Source organism: Populus alba, chromosome 10, assembly GCF_005239225.2.
Source record: "Populus alba chromosome 10, ASM523922v2, whole genome shotgun sequence".
Lineage (NCBI taxonomy): Eukaryota > Viridiplantae > Streptophyta > Magnoliopsida > Malpighiales > Salicaceae > Populus > Populus alba.
The window spans coordinates 9,938,510-9,956,427 of NC_133293.1; the positions used below are offsets into that span (position 1 = coordinate 9,938,510).

At 33.4% G+C, this 17,918-nt stretch overlaps 2 protein-coding genes across 4 annotated transcripts; one reads left to right on the plus strand and one right to left on the minus strand.

Moving 5' to 3' along the window:
* Positions 1-2,919: 2,919 nt before the first annotated feature.
* LOC118061614 (sulfate transporter 3.1) lies at positions 2,920-10,319 on the plus strand. 2 transcript variants are annotated; one of them, XM_035075112.2, is made up of 13 exons: positions 2,920-3,522; positions 3,665-3,872; positions 4,118-4,289; positions 4,416-4,481; positions 4,813-4,926; positions 5,321-5,437; positions 6,031-6,157; positions 7,573-7,859; positions 7,950-8,140; positions 8,238-8,323; positions 8,426-8,502; positions 8,597-9,924; positions 10,002-10,319. In XM_035075112.2, exons 1-12 carry the CDS (start codon positions 3,204-3,206, stop codon positions 8,789-8,791), a joined length of 1,959 nt encoding a protein of 652 aa, XP_034931003.1. In that variant the 5' UTR covers positions 2,920-3,203; the 3' UTR covers positions 8,792-9,924; positions 10,002-10,319. The 2 variants fall into 2 exon arrangements, with proteins under 2 accessions (XP_034931003.1, XP_073268250.1); XM_073412149.1 differs by having other exon boundaries at positions 10,011-10,319.
* Positions 10,320-11,267: 948 nt separating this feature from the next.
* On the minus strand, positions 11,268-15,807 carry LOC118061612 (uncharacterized). Of its 2 annotated transcripts, none has more exons than XM_073412151.1 (8): positions 15,463-15,807; positions 14,461-14,540; positions 14,322-14,372; positions 14,030-14,203; positions 13,591-13,770; positions 13,330-13,449; positions 12,447-12,580; positions 11,268-11,703 (listed from the first exon to the last, which is right to left on the minus strand). In XM_073412151.1, exons 1-8 carry the CDS (start codon positions 15,551-15,553, stop codon positions 11,628-11,630), a joined length of 906 nt encoding a protein of 301 aa, XP_073268252.1. In that variant the 5' UTR covers positions 15,554-15,807; the 3' UTR covers positions 11,268-11,627. The 2 variants fall into 2 exon arrangements, with proteins under 2 accessions (XP_073268252.1, XP_034931002.1); XM_035075111.2 differs by having other exon boundaries at positions 14,461-14,554; positions 15,463-15,806.
* Between the last annotated feature and the right edge of the window lie 2,111 nt (positions 15,808-17,918).

Here is a 17,918-nt window from a genome sequence, read left to right on the forward strand (position 1 = left end):
TATATTTTCTTAGAAAGAAATTACAAGGCAATCTTTTTCACATAGAATCTTGTTAGTATTTTGAGTTTTAATAATATATATATATATATATATATATATAATTTTCTTGAAATATTAAAATTGATTATTGTAAAATTTAATCTTGTTAATTTATAAAATTAATTTCTAAAAAAATAATCAGAACAGCTGATTATGCACCACTTTTCATTAAAAAAAAAAGATTTATTAGTAATTGGGGAGATTCATATATACTTAAGTAATGTTATTGGGGGCCGGGGGGATAATAATAAAAGAAGAGAGGAAATTACTATTTCACACGGAATTGGTCTTCTCTTGTAAATTAATATTCTTTTGCAATTTCAAATCAACTGTCTTTTCTTACTGTTCCCTTCCATGGCAACAGTACTGTTGCCTCAAGAACTTTTGTAAAGCTGAATACCTAAAAAACTTAAGATGTAGTAACCTAATGCAAAATTATAAAGAAAAAAACAAAGAACCTAAAAAAAATTAAAGTAAAATCAAGTTAATATTTAAAATTCATAACTCATGAGATCGAGTGATTTTATATAAGTTAAATATTAAAAAAATATAAAATTAAATAATTGTACTATGCTAAAAAAATTAAGAAAATCAATTTGTTCCAGTTAATTTAACCATGATCAATTATTCAAGTGAGAAAAACAATATTACCTCTATTAATAAGACCATTAGTTTTTATTGAGAATAATAAAAATATAAAATCATTATTTTAATTCATAGTATTTTATGAATTGATATACAGTAAATAGCCGAGTCTTTTGTTTTGTTATAATTGTCCAGTAGTGATTCTAAACACTGATTTAAATTAAAAGAACTAATTAAAAAATCTCATATGAATCTGGATCAGCTAGTTTTTTCCACTTATAATAATGAGAGAAGTTGGGAACTCTAATTATTGAGACCAAACTAATTAATATATAGGTATATAGCTATTTAGGATTAAGAGTATGTTTTTTATGATATAGTATATTCTGTTTTTCAATTAAAAATATATTAAAATATTTTTTTAATATTAGTATAATACTTAAAAAATATTAATTTAATAAAAATATATTTTAAAGTAATTTAAAAAACAAGTTGAAGCACCCAAACAAATCCCGTTAAAAGTGCAATTTATAAAAATAATAATAAAAAAGGTAATTATTAAAGTGCAAAGCACAACCTTAGTCGTATCTCGTACCAGGTCAATGAACCACCACGTGCGTTGCCGGATGTCCTCAGCCAACTAGAGAGAAGCACATCTGCTAAACTTTATTTAGGCAAACCTAAATATCCAAATATAATTTATTTATTTATTTGCACAAACCTACCTTAATGCCTAGAATCTAGAGGCCTATTTTAAAAAATATATATATAAATGAAAGATTCAAACTCGAGATTTTTTAAAAAGAGAAGAAAAAATACTAATTAAATTACAACTCACCGATTTAAAGATTATTTACAAATTATGGAGAATAAAGTATCATTGAATTATTTATGGCTCAAATAATATCTTATTTTTTATTAAATAAATATCAAATATCAGGCAATCAATATACAACAGTAAACTGTAAAACAAATGCGAAATATAAAATTAAAGATTTATAGAATGTAGAAATGCGTATGGGTTAATGAACGCAAATACCAATCAATAATATTTTGTCATCTACTTTAAAAATTAAATCATAAATGAGTCTTTATTGGCACATTGGCACATTTGCACATGAAAAAAGAAAGAAATTTAAAAATAGGTGCAAAAGATAATATGAAAAAAGTTGAAAAATAAAAATATTTAAATCATAATTTTTTACAAAATAATTACTATTAAATATTATTAATTAAATGGATTGAAAGCTCATGATATATATAAGCTTTATTTTAAGATTTTATGTTAAGAAGTAAGAGCAAAAAAAATAAAGAACAAAAATAAATATCTCTAATACTAATATCAACTTGCATTAAAGTCTTTTTAAATTCTCTAAGAATTTATGATGATATAAAGATTGAATTATATATCATTTATACTTTTTTTAGTTTTCAATTGAGGCATTTTGTAATTGAATTATAAAATTAAGTAATATAATTTATAGTATTACTTCCAAAAATTAGGAATAATTAATAATTGAATTTGCATATGCATCTAATATGTTTTAAAATATGATCGTGAAAATTTAACAAAAGGTTCTATAAGTTTTTCGTCTATTCGTATGATATGTGTTATAAACTATGATATTGTGTGATTTCATCCAGAGTTGAATAATGACAGCCAAAGGCCTTGGACAGCTAAGGATTTTTGTGTAGATTTCAATGTCTAAGAAATTTAAAAAAAAATACTAGGCTTGGAGAAAAAAAATCAAAGATATTTATGAACATTTGTTATCTCGAGATAAAACTAGATGGAAAAGAAACGAGGGGGGGAAGAAAGAACCCTGTTATAGGTAATCCATCAATAAAATTTTAATTAGAAATAATAAAAAATATAAAAACTCTTGACTTGTTCATCTTTTTTATTTTCTAAATATGAAAAATCCTCAAAAACTTCATTATTTCTCCATTTATTTTTCTTCGTGCCCTTTTTTATTTTGATATAGTTTCTAATGGATGTCATTGCTGAAATTTTCTAAGAAAAGATTTCCTGACAAAATAATAATTTAATTTTAGTCAAATATTGAACTCCAATCTGAATAGTATCCTGAAAATCAGAGGCCATGGAAGAAAAACGAGGAGAGGGGTCACTAGCTAGTAATGGGTCAAGGTTTTGAGGGCGTGACACGTTTTCATCCAAGTGCGGGCCCCATTGACCATTTTGCATATTCCCTCAGCCGAAGCCCTCACCTCCCCCGACCTCTATATATACAGAAGCTTTGCTAACCAGCTCTTCAATACTATCAAAGCTATAACTCGAGCGAAATATCATCAATACAATATTTGTTCTCCAATTTCTTCCTTTTGTCTCTCTATCCTCTAGCAACTTACGTTAGTTCTTCAATAGCAAGCAAAACTTGCTTTATGTCACCGAACTTAGCCAGCTAGCTAGCAGCATTTGCCCCCAGCTAGCCAGGACACACAAAAAAGCTGAACTATCATCGTCTCTCTATACATCATCATATTGTACCCAAGATTATCCAAAGCATCGACCATTCCTTGTGAGATAGATAGGCCAAACAATCCGAGTTTAACAAATCATGGGTAATGATTACTACTATGAATGCCCGCATCCCGTGGCAATTCCTCCAGCAAAACCATTCATTGAGTCAGTAAAATCAGGTATCAAGGAGACTCTTTTCCCTGATGACCCTTTTAGGCAATTCAAGAACCAGCCAGCGTCTAGGAAATTCATTTTGGGATTGCAGTACTTTGTACCTGTCCTGGAATGGGCTCCTCGTTACACCTTCGAGTTCTTCAAAGCTGATCTATTAGCCGGAATTACTATTGCCAGTCTAGCAGTTCCTCAAGGGATAAGTTATGCAAGTCTTGCTAACTTACCTCCAATCATTGGACTGTGTGAGTGATTGAATCTATTCATTTCCTTTTAAATATTGCTGGTATATATATATATATATATATATATATATATATATATAGCTATGCTGATAATGTTTGCTTTTTGAAAATTGGAGCTCACAGTACTTTGCTTAATGTGTAGATTCAAGCTTTGTGCCACCTTTGGTGTATGCCATGTTGGGGAGTTCAAAAGATTTGGCCGTGGGTACAGTAGCTGTGGCCTCACTTCTCATATCTTCCATGTTAGGGAAGGAGGTTCACCCTAATGAGAACCCTAAGCTCTATGTTCAGTTAGCTTTCACAGCTACCTTTTTTGCTGGAGTTTTCCAAGCTGCTCTTGGATTTTTAAGGTCAGTTTTTTTAACACACCAATCTAAAACTGTCCTCTCTAGCTTCCTCGGTACTTGGGTTTTGTCTTATTGCACAAGTGTTCAGAAACATCTCTTAAAGCATAGCAAACGGTGTAAGCTTATGAGTAACGATTGAAATATGCATATATACCACTGATATATAGTCCCTCATGTTGATTTAACGTATCATGATTCATGCACTGTTTTCTTTTTCGCAACCATGATTTTAATTTGTTCAATTGCAGGCTTGGGTTTATTGTGGACTTTTTGTCCCAAGCAGCAATAGTGGGTTTCATGGGGGGGGCTGCCACGGTTGTTTGCCTTCAGCAACTTAAAGGGATCCTTGGGTTAGTTCGTTTCACTCATGAGACTGATCTTGTATCGGTTATGCGTTCAGTCTTTAGCCAAGCACACCAGGTACGTATTTCTTGCTAGCCCTGGCTTTTGACGTCTGCAAACTTTATAGCGTATCTTAACCCACTTCTCATTATTCCTTCTATTTTAAAAATAATGATTATATTATTGTGGTGGTGGTGGTTGCAGTGGAGATGGGAAAGTGGTGTCTTGGGCTGTTGTTTTCTCTTCTTCCTCATTCTCACAAGATACGCTGTAAGCAATCCAAAATTCTTTCACGCTTCTAATTAACGTGTAAAACGTTCACATCATCTCCACCAACACCAATAATTATATAGGACACATTTGGACGTTTTTCTTTAACAATAATAAGGTTGCTTTCACTATGGAACATAATTCATGTTAAAATCTTGAATTTCATGATGCAAAGTATAGGTCCTTGCTATTTCTGTATTTATCTTGACCTTGATTTACAGTATCAATCTAACAAATTAATTAAGAAACTGTCTATTTTTTTCCCGTTTTTATTTACAAGATATTAATTTTGTTTTTGCACTCTGCAATGTTACAATTTGATGACAAGTAGAGCAAGAGAAAGCCAGGCTTCTTTTGGATAAGTGCGATGGCACCCCTGACATCTGTTATCGTCGGTAGTGTTCTTGTTTATTTGACCCACGCTGAGCAAAACGGAGTTCAAGTGGTGAGTTTTCTCTCATCAACGCATAGACTTAACATATTGCACATTTTAAGATTAATTTGGAGTCCCAACTCCTCTATTCACCACAAATTTTTGGAACATTTAGTAAAAATCTTTTTTCCTTCTTTTTTGAGAGAGGGATAAAATATTAAGGGACCGTGTACAGCTTATAAACCCTAGCTAAGACTTCCGATCATATCCCACCAAAAGGAATAACATTCTTTGTTGGATGGATTCATTGTTATGGGTACGGTGGTAAAGATCTCACCTGCTAGGTAAAAGGAAAGAAGTTCAATGTTATCGTAAATTAAAGTCATGATTTTGTTATAAAAAAACCATGATCTTAATCTTTAAAAAACTAATAAGATGGAATGTTGCATTTGTTTGTTTTGTCCAGATCGGGCACCTGAAGAAGGGATTGAATCCGCCATCTGTGTCTGAGTTGGCTTTTGGGTCTCCATATCTGATGACAGCTATTAAAACTGGAATCATAACTGGTGTCATAGTTCTTGCTGTAAGTAGTAGTAGTAGTAGTACTGGTTTCTCCATCCTCACTCGCACATACACATCAAACTCCACTCCCTCACATGCTCCCCATTAACCACCAGCTCTCTGGCATTCGTACGACATCGTCAGTGCACAGATTGGCCTTAGTCTGTGGACACATAATCATGTTGTGGTGGCCATGAATATTATACATATGATCACTAGTCGATTTAAGGAACTCCTCAGTGAATAAATTGATGCACACAGCTTGAATATGCATGTAAAAAGAAAAAGGAAAATAGAAATTGAAGGGAAGGGAAAGAAAAGTCTCATGTTTATAAGATTGTACGGTGTAAGATACTTTGAAAGTGATTTTTCATGAAAAATAATATATATTTTTTTAGCACTTTAAGAATATATAAAAAAAACACTAAGATTTTTTAATTTGAATCTTTTTTAAAAAATAATTAAAATATTTAAAAAGTATTGTTAATCCATACTTCTAGATGATGTCTCTTATTACTTTAAATACATTTATTTTCGGGTTAATACATCGGGTTTAAAGCCCAAAAATAGAAAAGTAAAATAATTAACAAAAAGGGTGGCTTGATGGATATTCAGGAAGGGGTTGCTGTTGGGAGGAGCTTTGCCATGTTCAAGAATTATCATATTGATGGAAACAAAGAGATGATTGCTTTTGGGATGATGAATATTGCAGGCTCTTGCACCTCCTGTTATCTGACCACAGGTACTGATTCTATGCTGTTCAACAAGTTAAGGCCCAACCCAGCGGGACTGAACCATGGATCCATTGGGGACTGGTTTGGTCTAATTAAAAGTTGCTTCACTTGATTTCAAGCCCCTTCGTAAATACTCGATCCAATGCTCTTTAGGGTGTGTTTGGTATTGTGGTTGCTGTTGTGATTGTAGTTTTAAAAAAGTAGTTTTATAAAAAGTACTTTTAGTTGAGATTGAGTTGGAAAAATAGGTGTTTGGTTAAAACTGTGGTTGAAATTGAGGTTGAACAAAAAGTAATTTAATGTGTTTGGTTAAAAAAATGCTTTTCAAATTGAGATTATAAAATAATTAATATATATATATATATACACTAATATTAATGATTTTTAATTTAAATATTGTAGATTTAACTACTGTTATTACATCATGAAATAAATAATATTAATATCAAATATTTTTTATTATTTCATTAAACTATATGTAATGTCATTACATACGAAATCTATCAAATAAAGACTATATTTTTCATGGTTTCTTAAGCGCGCAACAATAAAAACTGATTTTTTAATTTATGTAGTGTTATTAAATAATAAAAATTGTGATATATTTATTATTGGAATTGCGATCAAATTCCATAAATACTATGTCATCATGCGATATATTTCTAATTTATGTAGTGTTATTAAATAATATTAAATACTAGTTTTTCGAGTAAAACACAATTTTTTTAAAAAAATTACAATTTCATTACGTACAAAAGTTATTCGACAACTACAGTTTCCATGATTTTTTGAGCGTGCAATAAAATTAGATAAAATATTATCATAAATAAAATTGAGATTACAGTACGAATAAATTTAATTCATCTTAAACTAATTTTTTAAAAAAAAAATATATATATTGTTTACGATTAACTGAACTGGTTTTTTGAAGGAAAAAATAAACTTTGCTCACTGATTTTTTAAAAATAAATAAATAAATAAACTTTTTATACTTATTTAAAAAAAAAAAAAAAAAAAAAAAAAAAAAAAAAATGGTGACAGTGGAGCCATGCTCCACTGTTAGAAGAAAACGTCTTCTAACAGTGAGCCATGCTCCACTGTTCATGTGAACAGTGGAGCATGGCTCCACTGTTTAGAAAAAACTGAGACCTGTGGTTGCACCACAGTTAATGGTGGGATCCACCATTGAAAAACTGTGATGCAAAGATTACCAAACAGAAAAAATTATGGTTGCGGGTGAACCTCACCCGCAGCCACAATATCAAACACCCACTTAATCTTTGGTTGACCTACGGTCCAATGAGTAAACTAGGCAAATCCTTTCCTTAAAACACTGATTCTTATGGTTATATTTAACTTAGTGGTAATGCATAAGCTCCCCTTACAAACAAATTGTATTGATTTGGATTGGATTGGATTGCAGGGCCATTTTCGCGAACTGCGGTGAATTTCAATGCAGGATGCAGAACTGCAGTCTCTAACATAGTCATGGCAACAGCTGTGATGATCACGTTGCTATTTCTAACACCTTTGTTCCATTATACCCCCCTAGTGGTTCTCTCCTCCATTATCATTTCTGCAATGCTCGGCCTAATTGATTATGAAGCTGCAATTAGCCTCTGGAAAGTCGACAAGTGTGACTTCATCGTTTGCATGAGTGCATACATTGGTGTTGTCTTTTGCAGTGTGGAAATTGGCTTGGTCATTGCTGTGAGTAGCATAAACACCAGCCAGTATTTATTCCCATGAAACAAGTGTTAGGTTGAATATTCCTGATATGATCAGCATTCCCCGATGCAGGTCGCCATTTCTTTGCTAAGGATGCTCATGTCTGTAGCAAGGCCAAGGACTTTTCTTTTAGGCAACATTCCCAACTCCATGATTTACAGAAGCATAGACCAATACCCAATTGCAAACACTGTTCCTGGAGTTCTCATTCTCCAGATTGATGCACCGGTCTACTTTGCCAACGCAAACTACTTGAGAGAAAGGTATGCAAAATAATACATTTAGTTATTAAACGATAAAATGTCAAACAATTTGCACCATCACTCGAATCTTCTTTGTTATTTAAATTTTGTTGTTCAGGATATCAAGATGGATAAATGAGGAGGAAGAAAAGGTAAAATCCACAGGAGGATCAAGCTTACAGTATGTGATACTAGATCTGAGTGGTAAGTGTCTTAACTAATCATAATCAGCCAAGCCATCAGACTTATCTTTTGCCCCTGTTAGCTTCATTTTGACCCTAATGTTTCCGTCTATTCAACCCACAGCTGTCGGCAGCATAGATACAAGTGGGATCAGTATGCTTGAAGAAGTAAAGAAAAACATTGATAGAAGAGATCTCAAGGTACAATTAAATAGTTTTCAATCTTTCCATATTTCAGCTTCTGTGCAACCAGTCCTGGGTTATTAAAGTATGGATTACTTTGCTGTTGATCTAGCTCGTACTGGCGAACCCAAGAAGTGAGGTGATTAAGAAGCTAGAGAAGTCAAATTTCATGGAAAGCATTGGTCAGGAATGGATCTATCTTACAGTAGGAGAGGCTGTGGCAGGATGCAATTTTATGCTACATAGAAGTAAATCAAATAATCCTGCCACAGACAAAGACGAGCTTGACGCCCACGATAATGTCTGAGGTAAAAGTGGAAGAACTGCCTGGTATGCTTATTGGGTCCAGCCACAGCTTTGGTGTGATGGTTCACCTCTGAAGAACCCCTCCTAATCTGACTGATCCAAGCATTGAAAAGACAGATGATTTTGTGGTGCAGTGGTTACAAGTTAAGGGTCTAAAAAACTTTGTGTATCTCCTTACATCGAATATGATAGCATGTGGTTCTTTCTAGAAATTACAACATGTTAGTTCCCATCTATGCTGGCTCTCTATTCCCTTCACATTTGATGTTTCAGACTAGAATCAACGTTTCAAACCCATACTAAAACCGAGTGGGCCTCCCCTGCTGATGCATCAACAGTGAAATCATGACATAAAATTTGGTTGGAAATTCTACCAAAGTAGCATAGTTTGGACAAAATGTGAAAGGTTCTGCCTATCCACAGCACTAACAGGAAAAGAAAACGCTTGTGCCAAAAATCTCTAAAAATTATGACTGGCGTTGTAATCCAGACACACTTCGAAAATTTATTATATCGATGAGTCCTAGTTTGAAGCTGCTAAGAGAGTGGAATAGATTAGAGCTCCCAGCTGGTGTTTCCCAAATTGTTACCATTTGAACAAGCTCTAAAGAACAAGGTGCCCCTTCGAAAAACCAGCTTCTTTTTAGATAATCTGCTATTCAACGGATTATTTTGACTGGCCAAATACTAACAATAAATAATGCTGCAGAAGGATTAGGTGTTGAATAGCACAAGGGGTTTCCCAGATTGTGTACCATGTGAACAAGCTCTAAAGAACAAGGTGCCCCTTTGAAAAACTAGCTTCTTTTGATTTTATATTATCTCCTATTCAACGGATTATTTTGACTGACCAAATACTAACAATAAATAATGCTGCAGAAGGATTAGGAGTTGAATAGCACAAGGGCGATCATTTTAATAAATAAATAAATAAAAAACTACATGCCCCAAAGGCCATTCTTTCTGTCTTCTTAATAAATTCGTTCTCTCCAAGGGACGCAATTGGAAAACAGGTGTTCTTTCAGACCCTACCCGGGCTAGTTCTCTGCTCATGGCCAAGAAAATGAATCTAGTTTCTCTTGTGCTCCAGCTGCTCTTCCTAGTCTCTCTCTTGTCTGGAGTAACTCATGGCAGGTATTCACTTTCCATGAACCATCATTATCCTACATGTTCAAATTTCCATAGATGAGACACTGAAAAAACGTGAGTAGTGCTTACAGGTTCAGCCTGATGGAAGAGTCCCCAGGAGCTAATGGCAAAGATGACAGGCCAAGGCCACCACCCCCGAAAGGATATGATCCGAGAGAGATATCTACACCCCCATAAAGTAAAACGAAAGAAAAAATGCTGCAGCAGCAACCCTACGTGCCTTGCTATAGTGGTACGCGTATTTTGTTTCTGTTGAGTGATTTTAGTTTTCTGGGTTTTAAAGGTTCGATGTTGTGGCTTACATTTGGATTTTGCATAATAATGGTGGCTCGTGTCCTGTACATCTTGAAATGTTTTAATATATTTTTTGCCTTCCTAAAGCAATGATATCGGATGGACAATGGAGAACGTATTGGTTGTGAGAAATTCTAAAAAATTACGCGGAAGGGTTCAGCCGATCACTGATTCCATGCTCTCCATCCTAGGCCTTCTTGTCTTCAACCATTTTGATTCTTGAAACCTCCAACAATTGTGACTTGATGTCCCCACCATAATCTAATAAAAAAGAAGTAATTATGCAAACCATGGAGTCACCACTGCCTTTCCAGACATACACAGATTGATGATAAACATAGCTTCGCACAGCAAGGTGACTTTTAAAATTTAAATTATCCTGGAATAACAATCACTTTAAAATTCAATATTCTAGAGAACAACTTCTTTAGGCCAACTAGCTTTACAGTAGTGTATCAAACTACCATGACAGGAATAACCATTGATGACAGGAGTAAACCTTTGATTGCCAACTTCGTGTTTGGTTAGTGCAAAATATTTTATACTTTTCAATTGAAAATATAATATAAAAATATAATTTATTTATTTATTTATTTTACTTTAACACATCAAAATCATCAAAAAAAAAAAAAAGTTAAAAAAACATTAATTTGTTTTTTTAGATAAAAATACTTTGAAAAACAAATTAATCGCATTACCAAACGGTTATGACACATTTAGATGTCACTTGATTCATTTATCGGTGCTAACGAGTTATGACACATAAGCTAATATAATCTTGAAAGCAAAGAGGTTTGAATCCATCATTTTATCCGTTATCTGAGCAAAAGGATAGTAGAACAAAGAATTAAAATGCACTGCTACAATAAGTTAAAAATAATATTCCTATAAACAGTCACAGCAATAAACACGGGGCTGAGAAATGGACTGAGAAAAATGATATAGCTCGGGAAAACGGACTCGGAAATGGTGCATGCCTTTCATAGATATGCATTGATTACAAGATAATAAGTTTTGTGCTACTCATTTGCAAATTTTCAAGGCATCGAAATTAGCATTTTATACCCAAGATGGAGAATAACTCGCTCAATTTACAAGCAATGCAAGGAAAGCAAACCATAGAAGAAAGAGCATCTAGAAATGCAATAACTCAAAAGAAGCTCACAAGATACTATTAAGAGTTCAAAACTAAACAAATGCACATTATGGCTAACAAAAATCAACTTCTCGCATGTGTTTATCAGCTATCACGTCTAACCAGAAACTTCAGTGCAGCATCAAGGCAAACAAGAAAGGCTTGTCGCTGTCTGTTCTCAGTTCACATGTAAACTTCCCATTGAAGAGGGCATTGTATTGTCCTCCAGTAGATAGTCAACAAAATACAAGTAAAGGAATTAAGGATTGGGCAGCTTTTCTTTGAATAGACGTGGAAGCACTTCATGAGCACCAATATCTAGAACCTCTGGATCCCTGGCAAATAAGGTATGCAGAGTTGGGCATGTATAAGGAAAAAAGAAGCATCGCTATTGACTAAAGAGAGAACCATTTCAAACAAAGTACAACGGCATGTATTGAGCATTAAAATGATACCAGATGACTTAGCCTATTGCACATGTTTTCCTTTTCTCTGAAGATGAACTCGGGGTAAGGAAAAAAAGAAGAAATTTCCTTTTCAACAAAAAAGAGAGCATGAAATAAATCATCACCATTGAAATGGTGACCCCCAAATGGAGATGATTTATTGCTGTCAGCTGTTCCATGTCCAGTTTTTTTATATCTAGCATGGTGCTAAAAAACTACAAGTCAGAGCTAGCTAGAGAACATTGTCACGGTGTGTGAGTTCATCTACTTCCCAATCTCCTTCGTATCCACAAATATCCTAATTCAGCAAGTTTAAGCAGCTAAGAACGGTAATTGTTAAATATCATATATTTATGGATAAAGCACATAGCATGTGGGAAGCCTGTCTGTCCAGATGATTGACTGCAATCACTGGGTGTACAATAAAAAAATAGGTGATTGCGTTTGTGAAAGAGTATATGATTTTATATGCAACAATAATCATGAAACATGTACATGTACCAGGGTTCAGATGTTATATAATTTATACACGATTAAGCCACCTATAGAAGGATCTATATCTATTCAAATAAAAACTTCAATAACAAATTAAAGAGTAAATATGAGAGAAATGGAGAGGAGGGGAGAGAAACCTGCAAAGTGTTTGCCCCTTTTCATTGGTGCTAGCAATAAACCATATTTTTCGCATGAAATGTGACTCATATTGAACAAAGAAACCATCATGCTGCCCATACTTCCACTTTCTTGATCCTTGACCTTTCCAAACCTGCAAAAAAGGCATGCAATGAATAAGACCTTGTTGTTGAGTACAGTATTATATCCCACCACAGAATAGGCAAATCAGCTAGGACTGGTAAAACATAAACAAATGTGATATAAATAGTCTTAGAATTGAACAATTTAAGTATTATATATTTGATTATAAGCAAGTCAGGCTCGTCTGTCTTAAAGCCATAAAGCCATTGAATCATTTGCAGTGCATCTAATATAGACTTGATATAATTAGAAAACAGCTTGCTTATTAATTAGCAGACTACATGATACATCACCACTTGGGTTCTTCAATTTTACCATTAAAGGTTAAACTCAAGCAAACTGCATACAGCACCTTACTCGCCCAAGCTCATTGACTGATTCAGCTGTGACAGCATAAGCTGATGTTTATGAAATCAAGGATCATTTACAAATCTCAGCCCGTAACAAAGAGAAATATAGGACCAATAAAGGACGGTAAATGAGAAAGTAATGTAGCACCAAATACACTACTTAAAAAGAAAAATATGAAAGAAGAGAAACCCTAATATTCCATGTCGCAGCAAGTTCCTTTTCAAAGCCATGTCATCCAAAGTCCTAAAGTAGATACTATGCCTAGAATCATTCTTATCAATTCCCAAACCACAATACCTACATATGAACACATCTCATCATGTGCATTGTCTGGTGTCCAAGAAAAATAAGGGCTTGCTTCTCAGGAAGACCTGTATACCCAACACATGCGTAGAAGCAAATCATTACCTGTGGGTAGGATATGATATTTTTTGGCACCACTAAGCAAGCTGCCTTGGAGAAAGAATCATCCGCATACTGCCTTAGAAATGAGAAACAATTGCTGTGTGTATGGGGCGATTCAAAGGCCTGCAAAAAGAAACAAGGTAAAGGTAATTGCTAGAATCATGAAGAATTCTATTCATTTATATCCTCTTTTTACAAGTACATATACCATAAATCAGAAAATGATGTCTCCAAAGAAGATAATACAGTTTCAAAAGTGAATACCTTGTCAATATTAACAACTGGAGCATATTTATCAGTTTGTGTCTTTTCCTTGTCAAGAAGAAAGTAGACTCTAGGATCCACTTTAGAAGCTTCATGACATGATTTTACAGCTGTCTCCATGGTCTCAACAAGAAATGAGAACATGTCTTTAAAACATTCTTCGGATCCAAGCTTTTCAAACTACAAAATAAAAGGCTAAATTAATTTTTTTAACGGGAGAGTATTATCACATGCACAGAAAAGCTTAAATAATTAATCTTCTACATGAACAAGAGAAGATGACAAATGAGGTTATCCAGATTCAATCTTCCGTTAAAAGGAAATATGGTGAATGGGAAATGACCACTTCCAAAATGCATCTCACTCCCACATACGTGTTTCAAATTATATGGTGAAAAACATGGACATCAAGACTCTTTGCTAGATAAAATACACTCACCATTTCAGATTTCAATGTTTCCAAGTGTTTTGCCATGTCAACATTGGATCTCATGCTCTGCACCTCTTGAGCTCGTTTTTTGTCTCTGGCCAACTGGGATATCCTCTTGATCTTTCTTGATACTTCAGTGCTCTGTGGATTGTGTTGTAAAGCTATTTGGAAAGTAGCCAATGCCTACATATACATGAGCAGTCAAAATGTATCAGCAACAAATCAAAATCCAAGCAATCTTGTCTAAACAGCTACCAAATAGCATGAAAAGCGAACATGATCCTTCAGAGTTCAGACATACATCATCATACCGTTCCATGCCCTCCAATACACACCCTTTCCTGAAATATCCCTGAAATTGCAACAAAAAGCCACTGTTATAGAAAAATCTTAGGAAGTCAAGTAGACCAAATGATAAATGGTTGTGCATGTCTGTGCACCTTTTCCCATTGAGGGTTCAATTTGATAGTTGTCTCAGCATCAGCAAGTGCTTTATTAAGCTTGACCAATTGCAAAAATGCTGCAGCACGGTTGCTGGTGAATGATAGAATCATAAAAAGGGAAAGAAAGATTAAGGGATTTGAGTGTTTGAAATATCATTGAGCATAACTAAACCTCTGATAGACAATTGCAGTTGATGGATAAGCATTAAGAAAGCCAGTCCATTATCATAATAGGATTGAGAGACTATCAAGGTTCAAAATGCTTTGAACATTCAACTAGAGCTCTTATAGACAATTACAGAAGTTGCATAAACATAAAGAAAACAAATGAACTATGATAACAGTATCAAGAAAACCATATGGATTCTAATTGAGCAAGCACAAATGTGCTCTATGATTCTGGCATGGTATTCATAAATTACATAACTGTTATTGGGAATAACAATGCCATTATGCAAGACAAGAGAATAATCCATTGCAAACCACCTAATCTCAACACAAGAAAGCGGGCCTAAAGAAATTATTTGGAAAGTAAAAAAGTTTGTTCCCTCGCCATACCAGTTCTGCAAAATCAATTCGCTATGCATAATACAAAATGTCAGACATGGACAGAAAACACAAATGTGCAGCTTTAACACTGCACGATTAAACATTTCTAACTCAGGTACAAGGTCCCTATCTTCGAATTTGATGAAAATTAATATAGAATTACGAGCACAATAAGATACCATGCTGCATCGCACCTAATCATCATTAATACAGTGAAATAAGGCAAGCAAAAAAATTAAGAACAGCCGACTCCAACTAGTTCTAAAAAATGGCAAAGCATCAAACTTGAACCGCAACAATCACAAACCAGCCAAAACCAACAAAAAAATAATTGAACACCTAATTGAAAAATGAATCAAATTTCACAAAAAATAAATGAATATTGCATTTTGATAAACATAATAATTGACCAAGCCAACAAAACCTAATTTGGGGGTCACTTTTTTTTACCTATAAAGAGTGGGATTTGAAGGGTCAAGCTTAATAGCCTGAGTGTAAAGAGCAGCAGCTTTGAGATAGTTCCCTGCCTTAAAGAATTCATTGCCTTTGTCTTTCAATGATATCTCCTCCTTGACATTGCTTTCTTTGGACCCTGTCGTAGCTGATCCTTTCTTTGCTTCAGCCATTGTTACTGGGTTCTTGCTAGGGTTTATGTGTGCGAGATCTTTGGTTTTTTTTAAAAAAAAAGTTTGTAATACTCAGAGAGTGTTGAAGGAAGTGAAGCTGAGTGATTTCTGTCGACAGGCCACGCTGGTGAGACCTGTGCAAGACTTAGTTTAGGTTTCATTTCGAATCGATTTAGGATTAAATTCCGATGAGGCCTGATTCAACTCCAATAATTTTCTTATTTTTATTTTAAAAATATTATTTTAATTTCTTAAATATTAATAAATTAATATTCGATAAATTACTAATTTTAATTAAACAATATGTGATTAATTAATAAATTTTTATTGTTCCCAAATATTAATTTATAAAGATTTAATTAATATTGTTTTATTTAGAAAAATAAAAATAAAAAAACAAAATAGTTTGTTTTTTTATTAACCTAGTAAATTAACAACCCTGACTCCGACAAATTACATACCATACTATGTATTATTTTAAAAAGCTAAATGTTTCATTGTACCCGTTAAGAGAACACTGTAGATTCTCAAAGGTGTAACTTTTTTTTTTTGTCCTAATCATTTTTTTAGTTTGATCACTCAACTTGTTTTTTTATTTTAATTTGGTTCTTTGACATTGTTTTTTTTTATTATTATTTACGTGGATGTCCGGGCCAGCTTGCACGCACCACGACTAATCCCACGGCTCACTGAACATCCCGCAAACCTAGTGAGCATGTAAGGCACCGCAGGGGTGACAGGCGTACACAGTGAAGTTTGAATCCAGGATGCAGAGGAAGGAAACAAGTCCCTTCAACCGCTGGATCAAGACCTCAAGTGCTTTGACATTGTTTTTCTATTGATTGGTCATAATGATTTGTTTTTATGTATATTGTACAGTGGTTTTGTAGTGTTATGACAATATTATGTTGCTCGATTGATGTTTGGTTTGGAGGAATAAAATTCAATTTTATTGAATTATAACAATTAAAGCTTCGGTGACTGAAATTGAAGCTTCAAAAAGTATGGAGTCCCTTTGGTTTTCTAATATCAATGGCTAGTTTGCATGGTCAAGTTAAGGTTTTTTTCCCCAATCCCTTGACTTTTTTCTTCTTCTAATTTGACAGATTCAAATTAATATTATTTAGAATTTGACTTGGTAGTTTATTTTAATTACCTTAAAAAATAGATCTTGTAGTATTGAAGGAAATTATTTATACTCGTTAGATACTTAATTTTGCAAAATAAAATAAAATTTAGCTAATTTAAAAAAAAATTAAGTGTTGAGGGACCAAGATTGAAACTAAAACAAATATAGAGGTTAAAATAAACAGACAAGAAAAATAGGATAGCACGTGTAATGTATAGGAAGCCTCCATCGTCTTTAGACGACGTATGAGGCATCTTACAATGGCCTGACATTGTTTTATGTGGTAGCGTTGGGAGCAACCCGATGTGATATTTCTAGTAATGAGATGTGTGTACTTGACAATATAGCGATTAGGCTTCAATTAACTCTTTTTTTTTCCTTCTCCTCTCTATTTTCTCTCTTTTTCTCTTTGGTTTTGCACTAGCCTACCAACATTTAAATGTGTCTTATCATTTATTTATTATATCAAATCTGGTTTTCATTAACTTCATTGCTATTTGCTCGTTTTATCCTTTTTATTGATTTTTTTTTCTTCAACTTTACCCCTCGTCACTTGGTTTCGTTTAATTTTTATATCATATTAGATTATCAATCTTTTTATTGATGTTTTTTAACCTTCTCTTATTGAATTATTTTTTTTCAATTACATCCCTCAGTTTTTAGTTAATTAAGAGTTTTTCTTCATGACTTTTTAAGGTTTGCTTTATATGAGGCTAGTCACGGGTGTCGAAGATTAGTTCAGGTTGACTTTGGTCTTTTTTTAAGTTCCATTTTAAAATTAATTTTCTTTTCAATTTTATATCAAATATTTAATTGGTTAGGAATTGATTCTCATGCTTTATTTTTCACGTTTCTTTTTATAGAGTTATCTTAATCTTATATCTTAGGTTACAAACCTTGTGAGTTATCCCAGGTTGACTAGGGTATTTATTTCATTTTTTTTTTTAATTTCGCTCTTTAACATTGGATTGTTTGATAATTGAGTTTCTTAGTTTTAATTAATTTGTTTTCAATATGGTTACACCGGTATCACAATTATGTCGCAAACTTTGCATGCCAACTCAGGTGCGCTCGAGTCAGATTTTCTTAACCTTTTTGAAATTTTTTTTTTCTTCAACCTCACCCTTCAATAACTGATTTTCTAAAAATTG